This window comes from Arachis hypogaea, chromosome 4 (genome assembly GCF_003086295.3).
Source record: "Arachis hypogaea cultivar Tifrunner chromosome 4, arahy.Tifrunner.gnm2.J5K5, whole genome shotgun sequence".
NCBI lineage: Eukaryota > Viridiplantae > Streptophyta > Magnoliopsida > Fabales > Fabaceae > Arachis > Arachis hypogaea.
The window spans coordinates 90477580-90503413 of NC_092039.1; the positions used below are offsets into that span (position 1 = coordinate 90477580).

A 25834-nucleotide genomic window follows, 5' to 3' on the forward strand; every position below is an offset into this window, starting at 1 on the left:
CGATGATTTTTTTTGCCCAAGGAAATCGGACCAACTGATTTGAGGGCCTATTTTCAAAATTTTTTATCACCAAATCGGACCTACCGATTTTGGGTAAGAAAAATTTTTTGGGCGGGCTTTCTGGTAATCGGACCGTCTGATTTTTATGTTCTTAAAAATTCGAATGGGCCTACATCCAGTCGGATGGTCCGATTTGGGTGTGGTATATATATATAGATGCACTCACTGAATTTAAGCAGCTCATTTCATTCTTCTCCTTCGTTGCTACAACTCTCTACATCTCCTATTTGCAGATCTTTTCTTCTCTATTTGTAGATCTCTTCTTCTCTATTATCATGGATGATAGAGTAAGGTTAAAAGTATATTATGATGGCCATATTTTATTACAAACATCAGAAGGAGTGAAATTTGTGTGTGATAATCCGTTAGATATTGTTATTCCATTCACACTGTCATTTGAAGAATTAAAAGGGATCATATGTGAGAAGATGGATTTTGAAATATCTAGGAGAGTGTCGTGTATTCTGTACAGATATCCTATATCTGTCTTTGGTGGGTTCGTGCAATTTCAAACGAAATACGTGACCGACGAGGCGAGCATGCAAGAAATGTTTTCAGTGTATCTTGAAAGTCGGTCGCGAATGACGTTTATCGAATTGTATATCGAGTTCGAGCAATCTGCAGCGGACCGAGATATTGAATTGGAAGATTACAACAGTGATAGTGAAGAAGACTTCAAAAGTAACTACGAGGTCATTGATCCGGGTGGAAACGAAGATCAAGCTGACGAGGCTATGGTGGCAGATGTAGCGGACGTGGCAAATGCACTAGCAAATCAGCAGCCGTTTGTGGAGCCAAGTTTCATGCGGTCGTTGGATTTGGATGCCATGCATGCGCCGGAGTATCCTCAATATTTAAATGCAGGTGCGCCGTTAATTTAAGTTAAGATTTGTGATAGTATGATTTGTGCATGGGTTATTTGTTTAGGACAAATACTTAAGACAAGGGTAAATAGGCAAAATATAGCATGTAATTAGTAATTGTTTAACGTTTAATATAGTCAAATTGGTGATTGAATCAAACTGGCTCGGCCGGTACTACCGGGGCAGACACTTGGACAGGGTCGGTTGGTTCGACCGGACCGGACTGTTTGCCCAGACCGGACCGTCCGGTTCGACCAGACCGGACCTACCGGTCTAACCGGACCAGTTCGCTCTACCAAATTAACCAATTTGACTGGACCGGCCATCTAGACCAGATTGGCCGGTCCAAATAAGCAGGGTATTAGCGTATGAGTTGAAGGTTGACCCGGACCGGCCGGTTGGACCGGACCGGCCAGTTCGATGACGATCGGCCAGTTCGATAACCGGTTCGGTTTTGAAAAGTACGTTTTCCATTGTTCTGTGCTTATTAGCTTCTTACATTATTAGTTCTGACTACTCTAAAATTTGTGATGTTATTGCAGCAGAGCTTCCCCTTATGCCGGATGGTGAATTTACTGTGGGGATGGAATTCAGTTCTAGAGAGGCAGTAATTAAGGCGATGAAAGATTATACAATCCGCAGAGGTGTGGATTATCGGGTGCATGAGTCAGAACCGACGACATTCTATGCTAAATGCACCCAGTATGGTGCAGGATGTGATTGGCTGATAAGGGTGAGCAAAATGTCCAGAAAGTTCTGTTGGGAGATAAGGAGGTACAACGGTAGTCACACCTGTACTAGGGCCACCATTTCTCAAGATCATTCGAAGCTAGATTCCAACACAGTTGCAGAAGCAATAAAGCCGTTGGTAGAAGTTGACCCGTCTATTAGGGTGAAATCAGTGATTGCGGAAGTACAGTCAAAGTTTAACTACACCATTAGTTATCGCAAAGCATGGTTGGCTAAACAGAAGGCAGTGGAGTCAATTTTCGGAGGGTGGGAAGCTTCGTACGAAGCCTTGCCGATATGGTTTGAGGCCATGTGTCACAAGGAGCAACACGCAGTTGTTCATTTTGAAACAATGCCTGCGTACCAGGGAGATGACTTGGTTCCTAATATTCGTGTGCTAAACCGAGTCTTCTGGAGTTATTACCCTTGTATTAGAGCCTTCAGACATTGCAAGCCAATAGTGCAGGTAGACGGAACTCATTTGTATGGAAAGTACAAGGGTTGTTTGTTGGTTGCAGTCTCACAGGATGGCAACAACAACATCGTGCCGATTGCATTTGCCATAGTTGAGGGAGAGACATCTGAGGCTTGGCACTTTTTTCTCAGTAACTTGCGACAGCATGTTGTGACACGTGACGGTGTGGGTCTTATCTCCGATCGACACGACTCCATTAGGTCTGCTATTGCTCGTAGTCACGGAGCGTGGTCTCCTCCCAGAGCATTCCACATGTTTTGCATCAGACACATAGAGTCCAACTTTCTGAGAAAATTCAAGGCTCCGTATCTGCAGAAGCTTATCATCAACATCGGTATGAAATTTACGATTACATTTACTCATGGACTCAGTTATTATGATGAACGTTTCTTATGGTAGGCCCTTTTTTATGTGACAGGATACTCGCGAACTGTTCGCGAGTACGAGACGCGTTACCAGCGGTTACGTGAGCGAGGTGAGGCTTATACCAACTGGCTGGATCGAATTCCGCGTGAGCAGTATGCCTTGGCATTTGATGGGGGATATCGATGGGGTCATATGACAACCAATCTAGTAGAATGCATCAACTCGGTATTGAAAGGGGCTCGCAATCTTCCAGTCATTGCACTAGTTAAGGCAACATTTTACAGGTTTAATGAATTGTTCACCCAAAAAAGAGCCAAGGCTGAGGCTCGAATTAATGCAGGACATGTGTTCTCTGAGCTTGTAACCTCCAAACTACATGCAAATCAGCGGGCAGCAGGTAACATCCAAGTTAGTTGCTTTGACCGACAGAATGAGGTATTCGAAGTGCGTGAGTGTCCTAGTGGTGTGGAGTATACAGTGGACCTCCGTCAACAAAGGTGTGACTGTGGTGAGTTCCAAGTTGACCGGCTTCCGTGTCGACATGTGTTTGCTTGTTGTGCAAACCAACGTCTTGATTGGCAACTGTATGTACATGATGTCTACAAGATGGACCAGATTCGACGGTGTACAGGGTTAGGTTTAGGCCACTCGGGAATCCGACAACATGGCCAGTTTATCATGGACCTCGATTCGTAGGTAATCCATTCCTAAGACGGGTATCCAAAGGTCGGCCAAGGATGACCCGGTTCTTGAATGAGATGGACACTCGGATGTTGCGTGGTCCTAGGCGATGTAAGCAATGCGGGGCCGAGGGCCACAGTCGTAGTAGATGTCGTCAACGTGGTGGGCCAAGTAATCCGGGTGCTACAACGCAATAGAGCTCCTGCCTTAGCGGTTACTCGATTTAGTGTATGACTTTGAGTATTTTATATATTGTATGACTTTGAGTATTTTATATATTGTATTTTAAATGTATCATGTTTAAAACCAAATCTTTTTAGATATTTACTTCAATAGAGACTTTAAATTTTATAAAAATTCGGCAGCATCTCCTCTAAAACTCGGACTTTGCCACCCTATTCGGGTCCCATCCAAGTATTTGTCAAACCTATTCTCAACTATTTCCAAACTCAAACATTCAACAAAATTGAACCATTTCTATGAATAATCCCAACACATTCTACATAATTAAGTATAAGACATGGTGCATAAATAAGTATAAGACACGGTACATAAATAAGTCCAACACATGCTATATAAATAAGTCCAACACATGCTATATAAATAAGTCCAACACATGCTATATAAATTCAACATCATTTTCTCATCGCCCGTTTTACATCTTTGACTAATTTCTTGCATTTCTTTGCAACCTTCTTAAAAGCGGATGGGGTATACCGACTAGCGCTCCGCCGAGGGGGGTCAGCTCTAAGGTTGTATCCTTTTCCCTTTTCGCTAGTGGTTGTACCTATAAAAATATTTGATAACCAAATAGTCAAATAAACTAATCAACTCAAATAATCGATAACCAACAAATTCAACAAACAAGTAACTCAACAATGAACTCGATTAATCAATACTCAAATCACATAATCGATCACCAACTAATCATATCAACTAATCAAATCGAATAATCAATAACTAACTACTTCAACAAACAAGTACTTCCAAAATCAACAATCAAGTAAAATAATCAATTTACTACAACTTGTTTTACCTGCAGTAGGCGCTGAATCATGAACCGGACCATCACCCCCATCATCATCATCCTCACCATCCGCCTCATCCTCGTCGTCGTCTTCATCGTCATCCGCATCATCATCCTCGTCTGCAACCTCATCCCCATCTGGATGGTCAACCAGAAAGTCATCATTGTCCTCATCAGCTGGCTGGTAGCTCTCTAGAATGAGATTCATTGGAACAGGACGTTCAACGCCGCTCTGTATGATACCCCTCGTGGCATCATCACTCATACCAGAGTCAACAGAAAATCTACCTCCAGATGTACCAGAGGAAGTGTGTTGTCGAGGTCTCGTATCCAATGACAATCTACCTGGAGCTATCCCACTCGGTTGGGCCATCTGACCGGTGGGAATGTCTTTGTAAGCTGGATATGAGTAACCTGGACCAGGAGCCATGAACCCAAGTAGCTGGCTAAAAGAACCTTGTTCAATAGATTGTTGGTGCGGGACACTCCAGTACTGCTGATATACTGGTGGAGTCAGGTAATCCGCAGAATGCGTGTCGGAATGTATGGAGTGAACTGATCAGGCTCTTCTTGTGCCTGTGTTTGTGAGGGGGCGGTGGTGGTTGCCGTGGCGATGGTGGTTGCGGTGGCAATGGTGGTTGCGGTGATTGTGGGTCTTGGTTCTCCTGGTTATGCATAGGATCACCAGGCTGATTATCTTGCGGTTCCATCTGTGACAGCTGCAAGTGGTCACCAAATGCACCTTGGTACCAATGCAAGTAGATATCTGCCTGATGCTGTGAGGGCACCGTGTCATCGACAAGAACTAGACTATACCGGTTCGTCCACTGCATAACCCAGGATGAGTGGGTTCCAGACCAATCCTGATTCTTCGGACCTGTCAAAACTTCGCCGTGTGCTTCACCTAGGTCTCGCTCCTGATCAGGAATACCCTGAGTCAAGCCAAACTGCCTCCTCAGTCTATCAGATGCATGCCACTCAACACATTTAAAAGATATAAGTGGAACTGTGGCACTCCAAATAGCAGAATGCTGACGGATGTCAGGAGGAATCACTTCCGGATCGGTCGTTCCAATTGCATAAGGCTCCCAAACAAACTGCACACATTATGCAAGTAATCATAGGATTACACACAGAATAATAATACGGCTAAACGAATAACCAAGTCAACTAATCAACTCAAATAATCAATATACAACTCAAATAATCAAACTGCACACATTATGCAAGTAACCGAGGATTACACAATTAATAATAACACGGCTAATTGAAAACAACTACGTATTTATTACAACAGACCTGTCCTTCTTGCAGAGCATCCAGGTATCCCCTAAAATGCTCAAGTTTCCTCAATCTGTAAGGCCAATTCACACGTTCCCAGTTATGCCACCTAACATCATGCAATTCGTTAATATACATTTATCAACTAAATTTAAGATACATTATTATAAAGTGTTTACTAATTAAGTTTACCTTTTTGCAATCGGAAAGATTCGAGGATTGCTAGGAATCGGCGCAAGGAACGGTAGGCGGATCCAAGCCCAGGCAAGCAAGAGTGTCAACGGACCATCAATCTCCTTACAGTCGACACGAGTTGCCCTACACAAAGCTCTGTACAGGTGTGCCAGGTATGCCGAACCCCAACTGAACTGTATTATCCCGGCAAAGTTACGGAGTAATGGGAGAAACTTCCAGTGCACCCCTGCTCCAGACTTATCTCCAAACATAACGGTTCCAAACAATAACATTATGTGGCACTTCACGTACCTCTGAATCTGGATATCATCAACCAACACTAACCGATCCTTCAATGCTCAAAACCACGTCAACTTGATGAAACTTCCCCTACAGTCTGCCTGCCTAGGTGCAACACCAAACTGATCCAAGCATTCAGCCTCTAACGCCTCATAACTACTCAGTGTCGGTCCCGTAACTGGCAAACCATTCGTCGGAAGACCATAAATTAACGCCACATCCTCCAGTGTCACAGGACACTCACCAACCAGAAAATAGAAGCTGTGAGTCTCGGGGCGCCATCTCTCAATCAGAGCATTAACCAATGCCGCCTGACATTGGACAACTCCAATCTGTGAAACATAATAAAAACCGGTGTCCCGTAAAAATCCCTCCGCTATTGGATTGTACCGATCCGGCAACATGTAGTGGTCACATTGCAACATTCTAGATCCCTAAACAAAAACAATAATATTAATAAATTAACAAATTAAACTTAAAAGAATCGAATTTTCATTATCAAATAATCAGCCACACATAACAATCAATAAATATATTAATAACAACAATACAATACAATACTTTATACAAATAACTATTATATTATCTACTAATACTCAAATAACTAACTACTCTATTTTATTCTATTCTAAGAGCAAACATACAATAATAAATCAATCTAATCCTTCATTAATTAATTATTTATATTAAACTTATAACATAAATAATTAATTCAACAATTTCTAATTCATAATATTTATTTACGAACGACTATTAATATTAAGTAAGTACAAAAAATTATTTATTACTAACAATTAAAACTACTTAACTTATTTATATTCACACTTACAGCATACACATTGCACTACTATCTATATGTATTCTATTCTACTGATAGTTAAATTAAATTAAACGCTACTAGCAGTAATAATTATTATTATTACAATAAGCGTTGTAATAACAATTATTAATATTAATATTACTTATTCTATTTATTTATCATACATCCAAAATTTTATAATAACCGTATTATTATTAACAATATTATTATTGCAATTATTTTATTAATAACAATAATTAATTTATTATTATAATGTAATATCTGAACAATATTAATACCCAAATAATCTCTAATATTATTTTGATTGAACTCAAATATCTAAATATTATTACTCCACTAATTCCTAACATTATCATTACAATAAACTATTACTAATCTCTAACATTATAATTATTATTTTAATTAAAATAAAAAATTTTGGATTGAAAACTTACATAATTAGGATGATCAAGATAATTAGCAATATGGAATTCTGGACGATTCACATCTTTTATTTTTCTTCTTTTAGGCATACTTTCTGTGTGGTCCAATTTTTTGGAGCTCAAACCTTCAACAATGGAGTTGTTCACCGTGGCTTGGGGTGGGGTATATGGGAGAAGAGAATTGGAACAAAGTGAAAGTGAAATGGGAAAGGGAAAGGGAAACTGAAACTGGCTTAAGGGAGCTCGGTGGTTGGGATTTGATCTTCTTAATCGGACCAACGTGCATGCGCGACACGTGACTGGGGGGCGCAAATCGGACCGTCCGATTTGCATACCTTCCCAGCCCAAAATCGGACCGTCCGATTACAGCTCCTCAAAACGGACCGTCCGATTTCTTTGATCTTGGCCGTCACACTCTGGTCATGCACCATGAAACCCCATATCGTTGTTATACACCACTTCTCCCCCAATATTAAAAATAAAAAAGTGTATATATTTAGCCAAATTTGACACATCATACATGATAGTGATAAATAATCTTCTATATACCAACCCTTTTCATAATTGTACATGTCATACTCATAAGTCAAATCACATTCGAGTGGACAACAACGCTAGAATGTATAGATCTCGTTTAGCAAAGTAAAGCCGAAAATAGAAATCCATGTTCTCTTTTTCATATATAATTCTCATAATAATAATAATAATAATAATAATAATAATAATAATAATAATAATAAGTCTTCCCATAACAACTTAATTAATTGCCCTAAATGAAAATCTACCATTAAGAATAAACAAAAAAAATATTAATAATTTAGAGTTTAGATAATAATTACATATTCTAAATATCAACTCTCAAAATTAATCACGAATGAAGCTACATCTAGTCCTAAGGTTCACCACCACTGAGTTTAGTATTCCACATTATCCATGCATTCACCATCATAATTTGCCTACAACAACAAAAAATTTATACATCAATGACACTTTAAATTAGCAATGTGGAGTAGTTCCAATATGAAGTGAGTGAATAAAAAATTATATATTATTTTTGTACACTTACATTATTTTGAGGGGCAGAACTACTTTGTATACTACAAGCCTTTTCTTTGCACTTTGAACAAGAAGTTTTATTATGACCAGGCTTTTTGCAATTGCTGCAATGTTGGGGGCTTTTTCCAACCACTATGCCCTTTAGGATTGGCACCACCTCGCAGTCCAGGTTTCGAAGGCAAGGTCTCTTTATCCTCTACTTTATATGAGCTATAAAGATCAAGCATAAGGTCCCTTGCTTCATGGAACCTATCTATAGTAACACATCCAACCTCTGACATCATCCTAACACACTCATTGAGGATACAAAATCGAGTAAAACTACTTAACTCAGACATAGATTCTTTTGCTTTCTTAATCCATCTATGCAATACTAGACATTTAGGGATTTTGCACACATCCCTACTAACCAATACAGAGATAATGTGTTCACAGGAAATGCCGAATGATTCCATACGCATGCATGAACAAGTGACTATATTACCATTATTCACCCACTCAGTCTGCCACACATTTGTTGGTTTGGCATACCTAAAAATATAATAAGTTACATTATTGTCTCTTGTTTGATAATTCACAACTCTGATTGCACCCGTCTGAACAAGAATATGCCTAAATAGAAAGAAAACCTCCCTTGTGTAAGTATTAGTAGCACACATCTCAAGGGACTCAATACAAGTTTGCATAACTGGAACTCCACAAGCAAATTCATATTCAACATAAAATTTCCTAAACTTCATATGGCCTAACATTCATTGGAAGTGCTCAATAAACTCGGACAAGTCATAATGAGGCTTAGTATACTTCCCAATTAGTGACTGCAAACCCTTATAGCACAATATAGTCTTAAATCCAGCAAAGAACTTTCCTCGGATGTAACATGTTACCCATGATCGATGTTTCTCATAAATTTTATTTAGACATTCCTTTTCCTCAATCCCAAATTTCTCTACCAATGTTTGCCACTTGCTACGAAACACTGGAATCTCGTAATCTCCTAACATACAATCCTTAAACTTAGATGTGAAACGAGGACTACACATATTTGTGGTTGCATTACGCAAGAGATGCCAAGTACACATATTTGTCCCATCAGTTATCACATAGGATGGGGCTCTACCATTCATTGTCTCCAAAAATTGTTGCAACACCCATATATAAGTCTCATCAGTCTCATCTGTTACAATGCATGCAGTAGAGACAACAATTTAGTTGTGATGGTTGACACCTATGAACACAACAAAATGACACATATTTATTCTTGTTGTATGTAGCATTAAACGCAACAACATTTCCAAACAATTCATAGTACCCTCTACATAAACCATCACACCAAAAGAGATTTAATAACCTTCCATTTGTCACTTGAAGCTCTTAGTAGTATAAAGATTTATCCTTTGCAGCCATCTCCTCCAAAAAAATTAATTTTCTACCCATATTCTCTAGAATCTCACACCTCACCTTATCTATTTGATTATACATGTCTCTAGGACCATAGTTCAACTTGTCGAAATCACCACTTTGACTTGCTTGCAAAGCATAAACCTGGGATATGCTAATTCCCGACTTGCGCATGTTCATGAGTGCAATTTCAGTTTTGGACATCCTCTGATGACCTAGCAATAAGCTATTCAACCGTCCTTCCAATAGTTCGTGATTATGAACATTCGAAAAATGGGTTACATGGCATCTTCCAATTGCCCCTACAAACTTGACTTGGAATTGTGCTTCGCACCCAGTTCTTGTCTCAGTCTTTGGTTCCCTTTTTCTGTTTGGCAAAGTGTACCACTTCTCTAATCTATATCCTTGCCAAAAACATACAAATTTCTGGATCTAGGTCTTGTCATTTGAGTTTTTCCAATTTTTGTCTTTCCTTGCACTGAAACCTTGGCTCTTTGCAAATCTGTTGTGAAATTCAAAAGCAATGGATAGGTTCCAAAGTGGAACTTGTCAACTTCAACTTCACCAATGCTTAAAAAGTCATGTTTCAATGAATCCTCAACTGAATCCAATCCATATGCATCATCATAATCATAATCTATCAATTTTTTAAATATCTCCTCACCGTCTAATTCATCACCCAACTCTTCTTCTGCTCTCGCAACTGTTGGTCATCTAAATATGACTCATCACTAGAATACTTCTCATCATAAAAAACCATCCTCATGCTCATACTCGCTTTCATCCATTAGCTCGTCCTCTCCCATGAATGACAATTGAAAGAAAATAATCTGAACATAAAGAATACCATAATAAAAATTAAGATCTAAGTACCAAGTACTATAGGACAAAATGCCTTCGGGTAAAGCTCCAAAAATTAGACTTACAAATGAAGACATCAAACAACACCAAAATATGTATGTTATTTATTTTTTGCATAATAAATTTAAAACTTCACAATGATAATTAGGCATAAATCCTTAACAAAGCTTAATAATAAGTTCAAAACATTATCTTTATAGACAAAAATTATTTATCAAATGACTAAAATTCATTATAGAAAAAGTCACATGTCCCAAACTCAAAAAAACCAATCAAATGAAAAGTTGAGAAAATAAAGAAAAAAAATTAGAGTGGGGTTCCCTTCCTTAAAATCAATAATTTTTTCAAGTAAATTTATCTTACTTTTCTGTTTTGGCCAGTCATGCGAATTACCTAAATTACACTAATAGAAAAAATTACAAAACACAGTAAACTCACAAATTTCAAATGACATTTCTCCATATCTAGAAGTACAAAATTTTTTAATAAAAAGAAAGAAATACAGAGTTTGAACAATTTTGAGTCTATTCAATTAACAAATTAACAATTTTAGCAATCATGAATAAATATCATATCATCACAATAGCTTACAACAACAATCGATTATGTGCCAATTAAAAATCATTTTAAGTTTTAACTTTCATTTACATACTAGGAGAACGAAATTCAACAACACAAATATGACAATATAATATCCACAAATCAATAGCAATATCATATTTAAAGTAGTATCAATTTGCAAGCAAGCAAAAACTTAACAACATGCATTACTAGCAAAATACTACGAACTAGTATCAACTAAGAGGAATTGCCAAATCCCAACATAAAATAAGTATAAAACGAGTAAATGGGTATTGCAATAAAAAATTTTTGATTTAACAATATTTAAAAATAAAAAAGTAGATAGACAATTGAAAAATGATTATATTTTATTTAAATAAAAGAAGGTAAAATTTAAATCTTTGTAGTGAATCAAAAGCAAGGGGAAACCATGGAGCATAGTGTTTACCTGTAGTAGTAATAGGACGCAGATGAAGCCACCTATGGCGGGAACAACACCAGAGGTCGAAAGAGGAACGGACACCGGTTCACTAGGTCTTCGAGATGCAAAATGACAGATATGGAACCCAAGTTAAAAAATACGACGACGAGAAGACGATCAGCAGTGTCTTGTCGAAGCTCTGGAAGACCATGGAAGTATCACGACCGGAGAGAAAAGCACGCCAGGTATTGTAGTGGCACAGTAGTGGTCAGGGACTGGCGGCGTCCTGGAAGAGTTGCGTGCAATGACAGGTGGCAGCTTGAAACTCCTGGCACGGCGGCAGCAAGGTGGAACCTTGAGGTTGTTGGGGAAGTAGTCCTATTTTCTGCTTCAACATAGTGACTGAAGAAGAGGGTGATTCACACGGTCCATATTTCTTGTTGTATCCGGGTCGGGTGGGTTTGGGTTTTTCTTTTGGACTTTGTCCATATCCAAAAAAAAGAACAGGTTAAAATAGAAAAATTTTAATTATAATATTAATAATGTAAAAGAGTTTCAAAACTTCAAACAATATAGGAATATTGTAACATCCACCTTTAAACTTTAATATATTTCAAGTTACAAATTAAGTTATTGCTTAGGCTTTTTCATTATTTCAAAGATTTTACATCAAAGCCTATAAATAAAGGGGTAAAGTTTTTTTAAAGAGAGATGTAAAGAAACATAAAAAGATTCCTCAATTGTCTTTTCATATTCATGTGACTTCAGTTTTAATTACAATGCACCAAAAAATCAAACTATATTTAAATTTCAGTTTCTAAATCCAAAATGTTAAACTCACAACACATAGCACTAGGAGAATTTGCATATTTATATAATTCCTAAACCACTAAAAACACAACAAATAATCCATCTGCAATGGCAACGAAGAATGGCATCAATATACATCCAAATTCAAAGAACTAATTGTCGTGCATGCCTTTCTTTGAAATTCATTTTCCAGCATCATTTTCATTTCTTGCAACTCTATCTTCCAATTTTTCTTAATCTCTCCTGCAGCTTAATTCCTTCCCACGAATATCCTTTATTTTGTATGGACAAAAACATCACTTACCTTTTTACCTTGTTCCCTCTAACTTATCTTTTGCAACTATGATTTTCTGAAATCTAACAACTTATAACCTCTATTGATATGTAATTTGCTCTTATTGTTCTTGCATCAAAATCAAATTTTTGACATACATTACACTGCTAGTTAACTAAACTTTTAATCGATCACCTAAAGCTGAAGAAACCATCCTTACATCAGCATTCCACTTCATCTCATAGTTCATACATGTCTTAGTTCATACAACTTTTTTCTTCTGTCTTCGAAATCCCACCCCAAGAGCACTCCTGTCAACACCATCCTGTCAACCCCCAACCCCACCTGCGGCAACCCCCACCCCACCCTCGGCAATCCCCATGCCATCTCCACCTTATTTCTCACCCGTCACCTTACCAGCACCTCTTCTCTCACCTACAGTAACAAATATTTTTAATTTTAAAGTAGATTGGCATAACAGGAATAGAAAGACAGCGGGCCATTGAGAAAATTAGGAGAGTGAGATAGCTCATAGCTGTGAGAAGGATGGAGAGGCAGAATTGCAATAAGTGAGTCAGATAGGGAGAAGGTGTAACACTTTTTTTGGAACATAAACTCATTGTATAAGTTTACAATGAGATATAATATTTGATTATAATTATACAAATATGATCATTAAATTAAATACAACACATTTGGTTTTGGCCTCAAAAATAACATACATTGCAAAAATAATTATAAAGTTTTACAAATTATTTATACACGATCTTGTAGAATATACATACTTAAAATAATTCATCTTTCACGAGTTTTCATTGTATTTAATCTGAAATCACATAGATGTATAGATATGACATTTTTTTATTTACGTTGATTTCACTCATTTGTCACAAAAAATATCATGACAATCACAGTTATATAAAAATAATTCTTTTAATACGATGTAAATATGTCTTATATGATATTTCAATTTTTTTTTTTCATTTTTCTTCATCTGTTTGTCTCACACATAAAAGACTTTTTTAAGAAATTCTCACCTCTTGGTGTATCTCATGACATCGTGATAATAAAACAGGAATGTCGGTATCAACCAAATTAAAATATCTTGACTTTTTAACAGTTGACAATCCGTCTTACATATTTATTTATTTTATCATAATTAATTAGAGAATAATATTGTATTATACCAAATTAAATAGTATAATAAACAGATAATAATAATCGCAACCAATAATAATAATAATAATAATAATAATAATAATAATAATAATAATAATAAAAAGGATAATAATAATAATAACAACGATAGTAATAATAATTAATAGATAATCATAATACTAAAAAGTAATTAATAATAATATATTAATATTAATAAATAAATGTAAAGTAATAAAGTATTTAATGATAAATAACATAAAAATAAATAAATTAGAATGACAGTAATCCGTATTGGATCAAGAAAATAAATAACAGATAAGATCCACAATAATAACAATAATAATAACTTTATTCAAAATCCCATATAGAAATGGACAACATATAAAATAAGTAGACGCAAGTCATTAGTGGTATATATATAAAAGTCATTAGTGGTATATAAAAGTCATTAGTGGTATATAAATAATTACAATAATATATACGATAGCCAAAAAACTTATTTAGAAGAAAAAAATATATTTATTTAAAACTCTCTCTCTCTCTCTCTGCAGCACTGTGTTGTTCGACTCATTATCCCTGATTAATTTTTATTACATTAAATCTCATTGTGTCTATTATTTTCTAATCATATATATAGTGGTTAAAAATAATTTTAACTATATATTATATTTAGTAAAAATGGACATCTATATTATTACCTTTATTTTTGTATAGAAAAGGGGATAAAATTAAATACATTATGACAAATATTTATTTAAAAAAATATTACAATTCTTTCCATCTTTTATGAAATTTATCCCCAAAATTCACTAACCTTTTTGATAAAATTTTGAATAATTTTTTTTTATTTCATCTTCTAATAATTCTCATGTTGCTTCTTCTTTTGTTAACTTTTTATACCACTTTAACTAAAAGAATTTTTTTTCTCTTAAATTTTTAACAGATCTATCAATAATTTCTATCGATATAGTTTCACATGTAAAATCATCTCTTATTTACATTATATCATGTTTTATGACATGTGATGGATCAAAACAACACTTTTTAAATTGGAAAATATGGAGGATATTGTGTGATGCCCGTGCATCATTGCCTACTTTTAATAGTCATTTCAGTAGATTTCTGTTTAGTTTTCATATAAATATTGCCAATATATGAGTAATAGCATGAAAAATCTCTGCATAAAACAAAATTTCAAGCATAGGTGAATTTTAGCTAATATACAAGGTAAATATGATAAAATAGATCACACTAAGTGAAGTTTTGATTTTGAGTATTATTAGCACACTTAGTATATAAAGATCATCTTGTATGTTACCTTGATGCACTTTGTTTGTTTGATTTCAGGCCAAAAGAAGCAGAGAAGAGCCACGTTAGTGGCTACGTTAGTGCTACTAACGTGAGCACTAATGTGGAAGGAAGGAAAGTTGGAACGTTAGTGGGAACGTTAATGGCATCAACTTTGAAGAAGGAGCAGCGTTAGTGGCAAAAGTGAGTGCCAATAACGCTAGCGAAGGGCAAGAGGACCCACGTTAGCTTCCAGGTTAGTTACATTGGAACTAACGTGGAAGGAAAGGGAGACGCCAGCGTTAGTGGAAAAGGTGAACGCCACTAACGCTAGCGAAGCAAAGGAAGACCCACGTTAATGGCCACGTTAGTTACACTAACGTGGACACTAATGTGGGCAAAAATCTCACACAGCAGTCTGACCATGCCTTCTTCAAACAAGAATAACTTGAGCCATAAAGCTCCAAATGAGGTGATTCCAAAGGCATTGGAAAGTAGGATTCCAGAGCTTTCCAAGCATATATAGCACTACATGGTGGAAACTAAATTTAAGGGATAAAACCTGCCCCGAAAATGCAAAGATGAACATAGTTTCAACCTGTAGTAAGGCCAGCTAACCTCTTCACCTTCCAAGAAGTGTAACTCAAGATGTAGAGCTCCAAATGATGCGCTTCCAAAGGCGTTGGAAAGTAGATATCCAAAACTTTCCAACAATATATAATAATATGGGGTGGACATTAAGTTTGAGCTCCAGAACCTGGCAATATTAAGCCCCTGATCGCTAGCGTTATCCTGACTCATATTTTCCAGTAACGCTAGCGACTATGCCAGCGACCTTGTCCACTTCAAAGGAGCATAATTTGAGTTATAGAGATTCAACTGAGGTGATTTTAGTTGCGTTAGAAAGCTGACATTCAGAGCTTTCCAAAGATATATAATACTCTATAGTGGACATGAAATTGGAGTACAAATAAGAGGCATCTTTTAAGCCCCAAAAACACCAACCGGGTAGCAAGTGTGACGTTAGCCGCACTAACTTCAGCACTAACGCCACACTCGTAGCGTTAGTGTGGCTAATAGAAGCAATAAAGCCAAGTCACCTTGGACCTCAATTTGATTCACTTCTCTCTCAAAGTCCACTTCAAAGCTCAAGCAAGCAAGCCCACAATTGTCAACCAATCAAGGCCACAAGAAGCATCTAGAATAGGAATTTTCATTTAATTGTAATTTGATTTTAATTTCATTTTTGTAATTTAGGAGAGCCTATATAAAGGCTTTAGTCTTTACATTCAAGAAGGGAACAGAGAATTGAAGGAAGGGGGAGAGAGTGTAGACCGATTCGAACTTCTGTGAATTGGCACACTCCAAGGGGAGTGGGTCTTCAGACCCTCCCCTCAACCACTCTTCTTCCTTTTCTCTTCTTTTCTTCCTAAGGAGTAGTTTCTTTTCTTTGTACTTTTCATTTATGAATTTTGAAGTTTCAATGTTAGTTTTAATATTCATCTTTACTTTTCTGCACTTTCTTTCTTTTCTATTTTGGTAGAGCAATGATCAACTAACTCTTTTCATTGGGTTAGAGAGCTCTATTGTGATTCAATGGATCAATTGTAGTTCTTATTCTTCTTCTTCTTTCTTTTCTCTTGATTTTACTAGAGAGCTTTCGATCTTCATCCAATTGGCTAGCTATCTTGGAAGAGAAGCTCTCCATAATTGGATCTCCTCAGAACCTTGGAAGAGGAATGAGGAGATCATGCTAGAAATGCTCTCTCACATTGAATTAGGTTGGGGGTTGGGCGGATATAGTGACATGTAATCCTCCCAATACTTTGATCTATGAATGTGTGGTATAATCAGTGACCAAAATTCATCTCTTCCCATGAGCAATTAAATCAAGGAATTGGAAAATTGTTCAAGCTTAGAGAGATTGGATTGCCAAGGAATTGGGATCCAATCACTTAAGATTGCCAAGGAGATCAATGAATGCATTGATTGAGGAAGAGATGAGAATGAACTTTATTCGGAGGATGGCAATATCTCTTGATCCCAATGTTCATTTTATTTTTAGTTCTTACATTTACTTTTCTTGCCATTTACTTTTCTGCACTTTATTGGATTTCTTTAATTTTATGCCATTTACATTTTTTTGTTACTTATCACTCCAATATGATTCGTCTAACTAGGATAATCAATTAACCATTGATTGTTTAATCTGTTAATCCATGTGGATTCGATCTCACTCTATTGTGAGTTTTTACTTGACGATAATTCGGTATACTTGCCAAAGGGAAATTTGTTGAGAGACAAGTTTCCGTGCATCATTGTGAAAGTTAGAAATTTTGGGAGAAAGTGCAATTTGGTGAGCAACAAGTCCAATCCTCTTAAGGATTTGGAATAGACCAATGAATTTGGAATTTAACTTTCTGGATTTTAGGGAGTAGTAGGAGCGACTTTAAGAAAAAGAGGTAAATACCAAATCGGTATCCGAAAGATTTTGGCGCTGAAAAAATGGTATCTGACTTTTACTATTCATAAAATGGTCTTTAAAAGATTTTAAAATTTGACAACCGTGTCCCCGAGCTCGTCGGAGCAAATCTCCGGCAAGCACAATGCTGACATGGCCACCATATTTTAGTGACATGGCAAACTAACCCCAAACTCTAATCCCTCCCTCCCCAACGCAGACTCTCTCTCCATCTCCCTCCCCATTGTAGCCCTCCCCTTTCCCTCTCTCTCTCCACCGCAGCCCCCTCCCCAACACACACTCCCTTTCCCTCTCCCATCCCTAACACACAGTCTCCCCTCCATCCCTCAACACCACCACAACTTCCACAAGTACCTAATATCCGGTGCCTTAGCCCTTTCCGTCGCACTTCTCCTCCTTCCTTCCCGTTGCATACGTTGCAGGACACCGCTACCGCTTGGTGCACGAAATTGTGATCAATACTTTTCACAACTCAAATAATCCCCGGTGATGAATCCAAAAACATGGTGTTCAATACCATGGCATAAACATAACTTCGCACAACTAACCAGCAAGTGTATTGGGTCGTCCAAGTAATAAACCTTACGCGAGTAAGGGTCGATCCCACAGAGATTATTGGTATGAAGCAAGCTATGGTCACCTTGTAAATCTTAGTCAGGCAAACTCAAATGGTTATGAATGATGAATAAAACATAAAGATAAAGATAGAGATACTTATGTAATTCATTGGTGGGAATTTCAGATAAGCGTATGAAGATGCTTGGTCCCTTCCGTCTCTCTGCTTTCCTACCGTCTTCATCCAATCCTTCTTACTCCTTTCCATGCCAAGTTGTAAGTAGGGTTTCACCGTTGTCAGTGGCTACCTCCCATCCTCTCAGTGAAAATGTTCAACGCACCCTGTCACGGCACGGCTAATCATCTGTCGGTTCTCAATCAGGTTGAATAGAATCCAGTGATTCTTTTGCGTCTGTCACTAACGCCCATCCTTCAGGAGTTTGAAGCTCGTCACAGTCATTCAATCATTGAATCCTACTCAGAATACCACAGAAAAGGTTTAGACCTTCCGGATTCTCTTGAATGCCGCCATCAATTCTAGCTTATACCACGAAGATTCCGATTAAGGGATCTAAGAGATAAACATTCAAGCCTTGCTTGCTTGTAGAACAGAAGTGGTTGTCAGGCACTCGTTCATAAGTGAGAATGATGATGAGTGTCACATAATCATCACATTCATCATGTTCTTGGGTGCAAATGAATATCTTGGAATAAGAATGAGCCGAATTGAATAGAAGAACAATAGTAATTGCATTAATACTCGAGGTACAGCAAAGCTCCACACCTTAATCTATGGTGTGTAGAAACTCCACCGTTGAAAATACATAAGAACAAGGTCTAGGCATGGCCGAATGGCCAGCCTCCCAAAGAGGGTTCAGTCATAAAAACATGATCAAAAGATGAAAATACAATAGCAAAAGGGTCCTATTTATAGAGAACTAGTAGCCTAGGGTTTACAAAGATGAGTAAATGACATAAAAATCCACTTTCGGGCCCACTTGGTGTGTGCTTGGGCTGAGCATTGAAGCATTTTCTTGTAGAGACTCTTCTTAGAGTTAAACGCCAGCTTTTGTGCCAGTTTGGGCGTTTAACTCCCATCCTTGTGCCAGTTCCGGCGTTTAACGCTGGGAATTCTGATGGTGACTTTGAACGCCAGTTTGGGCCATCAATTCTTGGGCAAAGTATAGACTATCATATATTGCTGGAAAGCCCAGGATGTCTACTTTTCAACGCCATTGAGAGCGCGCCAATTGGGTTTCTGTAGCTCCAGAAAATCCACTTCAAGTGCAGGGAGGTCAGAATCCAACAGCATCTGCAGTCCTTTTTAGTCTCTGAATCAGATTTTTGCTCAGGTCCCTCAATTTCAGCCAGAAAATACCTGAAATCACAGAAAAATACACAAACTTATAGTAAATTCCATAAAAGTGAATTTTAACTAAAAACTAATAAAAATATACTAAAAACTAACTAAAACATACTAAAAACAATGCCAAAAAGCGTACAAATTATCCGCTCATCACAACACCAAACTTAAATTGTTGCTTGTCCTCAAGCAACTGAAAATCAAATAAGATAAAAAGAAGAGAATATGCAATGAATTCCAAAAACATCTATGAAGATCAGTATTAATTAGATGAGCGGGGCTTTTAGCTTTTTGCATCTGAACAGTTTTGGCATCGATCTCACTCTATCCTTTGAAATTCAGAATGATTGGCTTCTTTAGGAACTAAGAATCCAGATAGTGTTATTGATTCTCCTAGTTAAGTATGATGATTCTTGAACACAGCTACTTATTGAGTCTTGGCCGTGGCCCAAAGCACTCTGTCTTCCAGTATTACCACCGGATACATACATGCCACAGACACATAATTGGGTGAACCTTTTCAGATTGTGACTCAGCTTTGCTAGAGTCCCCAATTAGAGGTGTCCAGAGTTCTTAAGCACACTCTTTTTGCCTTGGATCATAACTTTATTTCTTTCTTTTTCTTTCTTTTTCTCTTTCTTTTTCTTTCTTTTTTTTCGAATTTTTTTTGTATTCACTGCTTTTTCTTGCTTCAAGAATCATTTTTATGATTTTTCAGATCCTCAGTAACATGTCTCCTTTTTCATCATTCTTTCAAGAGCAAACATTCATGAACCACAAATTCAAAAGCCATATGCATTGTTTAAGCATAAATTCAGAAAACAAAAATATTGCCACCACATCAAAATAATTAAACTGTTATAAAATTCAAAATTCATGCAATTCTTCTCTTTTTCAATTAAGAACATTTTTCATTCAAGAAAGGTGATGGATTCATAGGACATTCATAACTTTAAGGCGTAGACACTAAGACACTAATGATCACAAGACACAAACATAGCTAAACATAAGCATAATTTTCGAAAAACAAAAAAATAAAGAACAAGGAAATTAAAGAATGGGTCCACCTTAGTGATGGAGGTTTGTTCTTCCTCTTGAAGATCCTATGGAGTGCTTGAGCTCCTCAATGTCTCTTCCTTGTCTTTGTTGCTCCTCTCTCATGATTCTTTGATCTTCTCTAATTTCATGGAGGAGGATGGAATGTTCTTGATGCTCCACCCTTAGTTGTCCCATGTTGGAACTCAATTCTCCTAGGGAGGTGTTTAGTTGCTCCCAATAGTTTTGTGGAGGAAAGTACATCCCTTGAGGCATCTCAGGAATTTGATGATGAGAGGGGTCTCTTGTTTGCTCCATCCTCTACTCAGTAATGGGCTTGTCCTCATCAATGGGGATGTCTCCCTCTATGTCAACTCCAACTGAATAACAGAGGTGACAAATGAGATGAGGAAAGGCTAACCTTGCCAAGGTAGAGGACTTGTCCGCCACCTTATAAAGTTCTTGAGCTATAACCTCATGAACTTCTACTTCTTCTCCAATCATGATGCTATGGATCATGATGGCTCGGTCTATAGTAACTTCGGACCGGTTGCTAGTGGGAATGATTGAGCGTTGGATAAACTCCAACCATCCCCTAGCCACAGGCTTGAGGTCGTGCCTTCTCAGTTGAACCGGCTTCCCTCTTGAATCTCTATTCCATTGGGCGCCCTCTTCACAAATGACTGTGAGGACTTGGTCCAACCTTTGATCAAAGTTGACCCTTCTAGTGTAAGGATGTTCATCTCCTTGCATCATGGGCAAGTTGAATGCCAACCTTACATTTTCCGGACTAAAATCCAAGTATTTCCCCCGAACCATAGTAAGCCAATTCTTTGGGTCCGGGTTCACACTTTGATCATGGTTCTTGGTGATCCATGCATTGGCATAGAACTCTTGAACCATTAAGATTCCGACTTGTTGAATGGGGTTGGTAAGAACTTCCCAACCTCTTCTTCGGATCTCATGTCGGATCTCCGGATATTCACTCTTTTTGAGTTTAAAAGGGACCTCGGGGATCACCTTCTTCATGGCCATAAGCTTGTTTTCTTGAATTGTCTGCCATCTCTAGTGAGATTTTTGCAGCTTGCACCTCAAAGATCCTAGCTTCTCCATTACAGAGAGAGGCATGAGGTTTACACTTGACCCTAGGTCACACAAGGTATTGAAAACTTCCCAGGATCCTGTCTCTTTTGAGGCAGTTTCTGCCTAGATAAGTCATCCAGTTCTTTGGTGAGCAGAGGGGGTTCATCATCCCAAGTCTCATTTCCAAATAACTTGTCATTTAGCTTCATGATTGCTCCAAGGTATTTAGCAACTTGCTCTTCAGTGACATACTCATCCTCTTCAGAGGAAGAATACTCATCAGAGCTCATGAATGGCAGAAGTAAATTCAATGGAATCTCTATGGTCTCAGTGGGAGCCTCAGATTCCCATGGTTCCTCATTGGGGAACTCATTGGAGGTCAGTGGACGTCCATGGAGGTCTTCCTCAGTGGCGTTCACTGCCTCTCCCTCCTCTCCAAATTTGGCCATGTTGATGGCCTTGCACTCTCCTTTTGAATTTTCTTCTGTATTGCTTGGAAGAGTACTAGGAGGAAGTTCAGTAATTTTCTTGCTCAGCTGACCCACTTGTGCCTCTAAATTTCTAATGGAGGACCTTGTTTCAGTCATGAAACTTTGAGTGGTTTTGATTAGATCAGAGACCATGGTTGCTAAGTCAGAGGTGTTCTGCTTAGAACTCTCTGTCTGTTGCTGAGAAGATGATGGAAAAGGCTTGCCATTGCTAAACCTGTTTCTTCCACCATTATTGTTGTTGAAACCTTGTTGAGGTCTCTGTTGATCCTTCGATGAAGGATTTGGATGATTTCTCCATGAAGGATTATAGGTGTTTCCATAGGGTTCTCCCATGTAATTCACCTCTTCCATTGAAGGGTTCTCAGGATCATAAGCTTCTTCTTCAGATGAAGCTTCCTTAGTACTGCTTGGTGCATTTTGCATTCCAGACAGACTTTGAGAAATCAAATTGACTTGCTGAGTCAATATCTTGTTCTGAGCCAATATGGCATTCAGAGTATCAATCTCAAGAACTCCTTTCTTTTGATTAGTCCCATTGTTCACAGAATTCCTTTCAGAAGTATACATGAATTGGTTATTTGCAACCATTTCAATTAGTTCTTGAGCTTCTGTAGGCGTCTTCTTCAGATGAAGAGATCCTCCAGCAGAGCTATCCAAAGACATCTTGGACAATTCAGACAGACCATCATAGAAAATACCTATGATACTCCATTCAGAAAGCATATCAGAGGGACACTTTCTGATTAACTATTTGTATCTTTCCCAAGCTTCATAGAGGGATTCTCCTTCCTTCTGTCTGAAGGTTTGGACTTCCACTCTAAGCTTTCTCAATTTTTGAGGTGGAAAGAACTTTGCCAAGAAGGCATTGACTAGCTTTTCCCAAGAGTTCAGGCTTTCTTTAGGTTGTGAGTCCAACCATATTCTAGCTCTGTCTCTTACAGCAAAAGGGAATAGCATAAGTCTGTAGACCTCAGGGTCAACCCCATTAGTCTTGACAGTGTCACAGATTTGCAAGAATTCAGCTAAAAACTGATGAGGATCTTCCAATGGAAGTCCATGGAACTTGCAATTCTGTTGCATTAGAGAAACTAATTGAGGCTTAAGCTCAAAGTTGTTTGCTCCAATGGCAGGGATAGAGATGCTTCTCCCATAGAAGTCGGGAGTAGGTGCAGTAAAGTCACCCAGCACCTTTCTTGCATTGTTGGCATTGTTGTTGTTTTCGACAGCCATGTCTTCTTCTTTGAAGATTTCTGTTAGGTCCTCTACAGAGAGTTGTGCCTTAGCTTCTCTTAGCTTTCGCTTCAAGGTCCTTTCAGGTTCAGGATCAGCCTCAACAAGAATGCTTTTGTCTTTGCTCCTGCTCATATGAAAGAGAAGAAAACAAGGAAATATGGAATCCTCTATGTCACAGTATAGAGATTCCTTGAGGTGTCAGAGGAAAAGAAAAATAGAAGGAAGAGGTAGAAAATTCGAACTTATCAAGAAAGATGGAGTTCGAATTGTTCATTAAGGAATAGTGTTAGTCCATAAATAGAAGGATGTGAGAAGAGGGGAAGAAATTTTTCGAAAATAATTTAAAAAGATTTTAAAAACATTTTGAAAAACTTTAATTGATTTTCGAAAACCAAGATTGAGAAAGAAGTAAAGTGATTTTTGAAAAAGATTTTGAAATTAGAAATTAAAAAGATATGATTGAAAACTATTTTGAAAAAGATGTGATTAAAAAGATATGATTGATTTTAAAAAGATGTGATTGAGAAGATATGATTTGAAAAATATTTTAAAAAAGATTTGATTTTTTTTTAAAAAAAATAACTTGGCTAACAAGAAAAGATATGATTCAAACATTAAACCTTTCTCAACAGAAAAGGCAACAAACTTGAAATGTTGAATCAAATCATTAATTGATAGCAAGTATCCTTGAAAATGGAAAGAAATTGATTTTGAAACAGATTTGATTGAAAAAATATGATTTGAAAAAGATTTAATTTTGAAAAGATTTTGAAAACTAAAAAAAATTTGATTTGAAAACAAAATCTTCCCTCTTGTGCCATCCTAGCGTTAAACGCCCAGAATGGTGCACATTCTGGCATTTAACGCCCAAACCACTACCCTTTTGGACGTTAAACGCCCAGCCAGGCACCCTGGCTGGCGTTTAAACGCCAGTCTGCCTTCTTCACTGGGTATTTTGAACGCCCAGCTTCTTCTGTATAATTCCTCTGCTGTATGTTCTGAATCTTCAATTCTCTGTATTATTGACTTGAAAAGACACAAATTAAGAATATTTTTGGATTTTTAATAATAAGGAATAATCAAAATGCAACTAAAATCAAATAACAATGCATGCAAGACACCAAACTTAGCAGTTTGTATACTACTTACACTAACAAAATGAGAATGCATATGATAAACAACAAAACACTCAAGTCAAGAGAATTTAAAGATCAAAACAAGGAAATCATCAAGAATAACTTGAAGATTGATGAAGACACATGCATGAGTTCGAAAAATGCAAGAAAAATAGAAGCATGTAATTGACACCAAACTTAAAATGAGACTCTAGACTCGAACAAGAAATTTTTCGATTTTATGATTTTGTAATTTTTTTGTGCTTTTTCGAAAACTAAGTGGAAAAGAAAATAAAGGTATCAAAATTCTTAATGAGAATTCCAGGAATCATGCAATGTTAGTCTAAAGCTTTAGTCTAAAGAAATTAGACATGGCTAGCCAAGCTTCAGCAGAACATTGCATTCAAGAGCTAAATTGATGAAGATCAATCAGCTTTGGTGATGATAAGAACATCACCTTGAAACACTAGAATTCATTCTTAAGAACTCTGAAGAAAAAATACCTAATCTAAGCAACAAGATGAACCGTCAGTTATCCATACTCAACAATCCCCGGCAACGGCGCCAAAAACTTGGTGCACGAAATTGTGATCAATACTTTTCACAACTCAAATAATCCTCGGTGATGAATCCAAAAACATGGTGTTCAATACCATGGCATAAACACAACTTCGCACAACTAACCAGCAAGTGTACTGGGTCGTCCAAGTAATAAACCTTACGCGAGTAAGGGTCGATCCCACAGAGATTGTTGGTATGAAGCAAGCTATGGTCACCTTGTAAATCTTAGTCAGGCAAACTCAAATGGTTATGAATGATGAATAAAACATAAAGATAAAGATAGAGATACTTATGTAATTCATTGGTGGGAATTTCAGATAAGCGTATGAAGATGCTTGGTCCCTTCCGTCTCTCTGCTTTCCTACCGTCTTCATCCAATCCTTCTTACTCCTTTCCATGTCAAGCTGTATGTAGGGTTTCACCGTTGTCAGTGGCTACCTCCCATCCTCTCAGTGAAAATGTTCAACGCACCCTGTCACGGCACGGCTAATCATCTGTCGGTTCTCAATCAGGTTGGAATAGAATCCAGTGATTCTTTTGCGTCTGTCACTAACGCCCAGTCTTCAGAAGTTTGAAGCTCGTCACAGTCATTCAATCTTTGAATCCTACTCAGAATACCACAAACAAGGTTTAGACCTTCCGGATTCTCTTGAATGCCGCCATCAATTCTAGCTTATACCACGAAGATTCCGATTAAGGGATCCAAGAGATAAACATTCAAGCCTTGCTTGCTTGTAGAACAGAAGTGGTTGGCAGACACTTGTTCATAAGTGAGAATGATGATGAGTGTCACATAATCATCACATTCATCATGTTCTTGGGTGCAAATGAATATCTTGGAATAAGAATGAGCCGAATTGAATAGAAGAACAATAGTAATTGCATTAAT

The 25834-nt window shown here is 37.4% G+C and overlaps 2 protein-coding genes and 1 non-coding gene across 3 annotated transcripts; 2 read left to right on the forward strand and 1 right to left on the reverse strand.

The window, feature by feature from the left end:
• The first annotated feature begins 335 nt into the window (after positions 1-335).
• LOC112795021 (uncharacterized) lies at positions 336-3189 on the forward strand. Its single transcript, XM_025836975.1, has 3 exons — positions 336-924; positions 1415-2461; positions 2546-3189. The coding sequence occupies exons 1-3, from the start codon at positions 336-338 to the stop codon at positions 3187-3189; spliced, it is 2280 nt and encodes a 759-aa protein (XP_025692760.1).
• Positions 3190-8090: 4901 nt separating this feature from the next.
• On the reverse strand, positions 8091-8994 carry LOC112795023 (protein FAR1-RELATED SEQUENCE 9-like). Its single transcript, XM_025836977.1, has 2 exons — positions 8342-8994; positions 8091-8154 (listed from the first exon to the last, which is right to left on the reverse strand). The coding sequence occupies exons 1-2, from the start codon at positions 8992-8994 to the stop codon at positions 8091-8093; spliced, it is 717 nt and encodes a 238-aa protein (XP_025692762.1).
• A 13759-nt stretch (positions 8995-22753) lies between these two features.
• On the forward strand, positions 22754-22861 carry LOC112798499 (small nucleolar RNA R71). The gene has a single exon (XR_003200109.1). It is a non-coding gene; the product is annotated as a small nucleolar RNA R71 (small nucleolar RNA).
• Positions 22862-25834: the final 2973 nt, after the last annotated feature.

Bases quoted from the DNA above. Each gene is read 5' to 3' on its own strand.
- LOC112795021 (XM_025836975.1), top strand. From the start codon at position 336: ATGGATGATAGAGTAAGGTTAAAAGTATATTATGATGGCCATATTTTA. The intron at 925-1,414 runs GTGCGCCGTTAA...TGTGCTTATTAG, and splicing joins TCCTCAATATTTAAATGCAG to CTTCTTACATTATTAGTTCT. The intron at 2,462-2,545 runs GTATGAAATTTA...TTTATGTGACAG, and splicing joins GAAGCTTATCATCAACATCG to GATACTCGCGAACTGTTCGC.
- LOC112795023 (XM_025836977.1), bottom strand. From the start codon at position 8,994: ATGAAGTTTAGGAAATTTTATGTTGAATATGAATTTGCTTGTGGAGTT. The intron at 8,155-8,341 runs GTCATAATAAAA...TTGTTGTTGTAG, and splicing joins CAGCAATTGCAAAAAGCCTG to GCAAATTATGATGGTGAATG.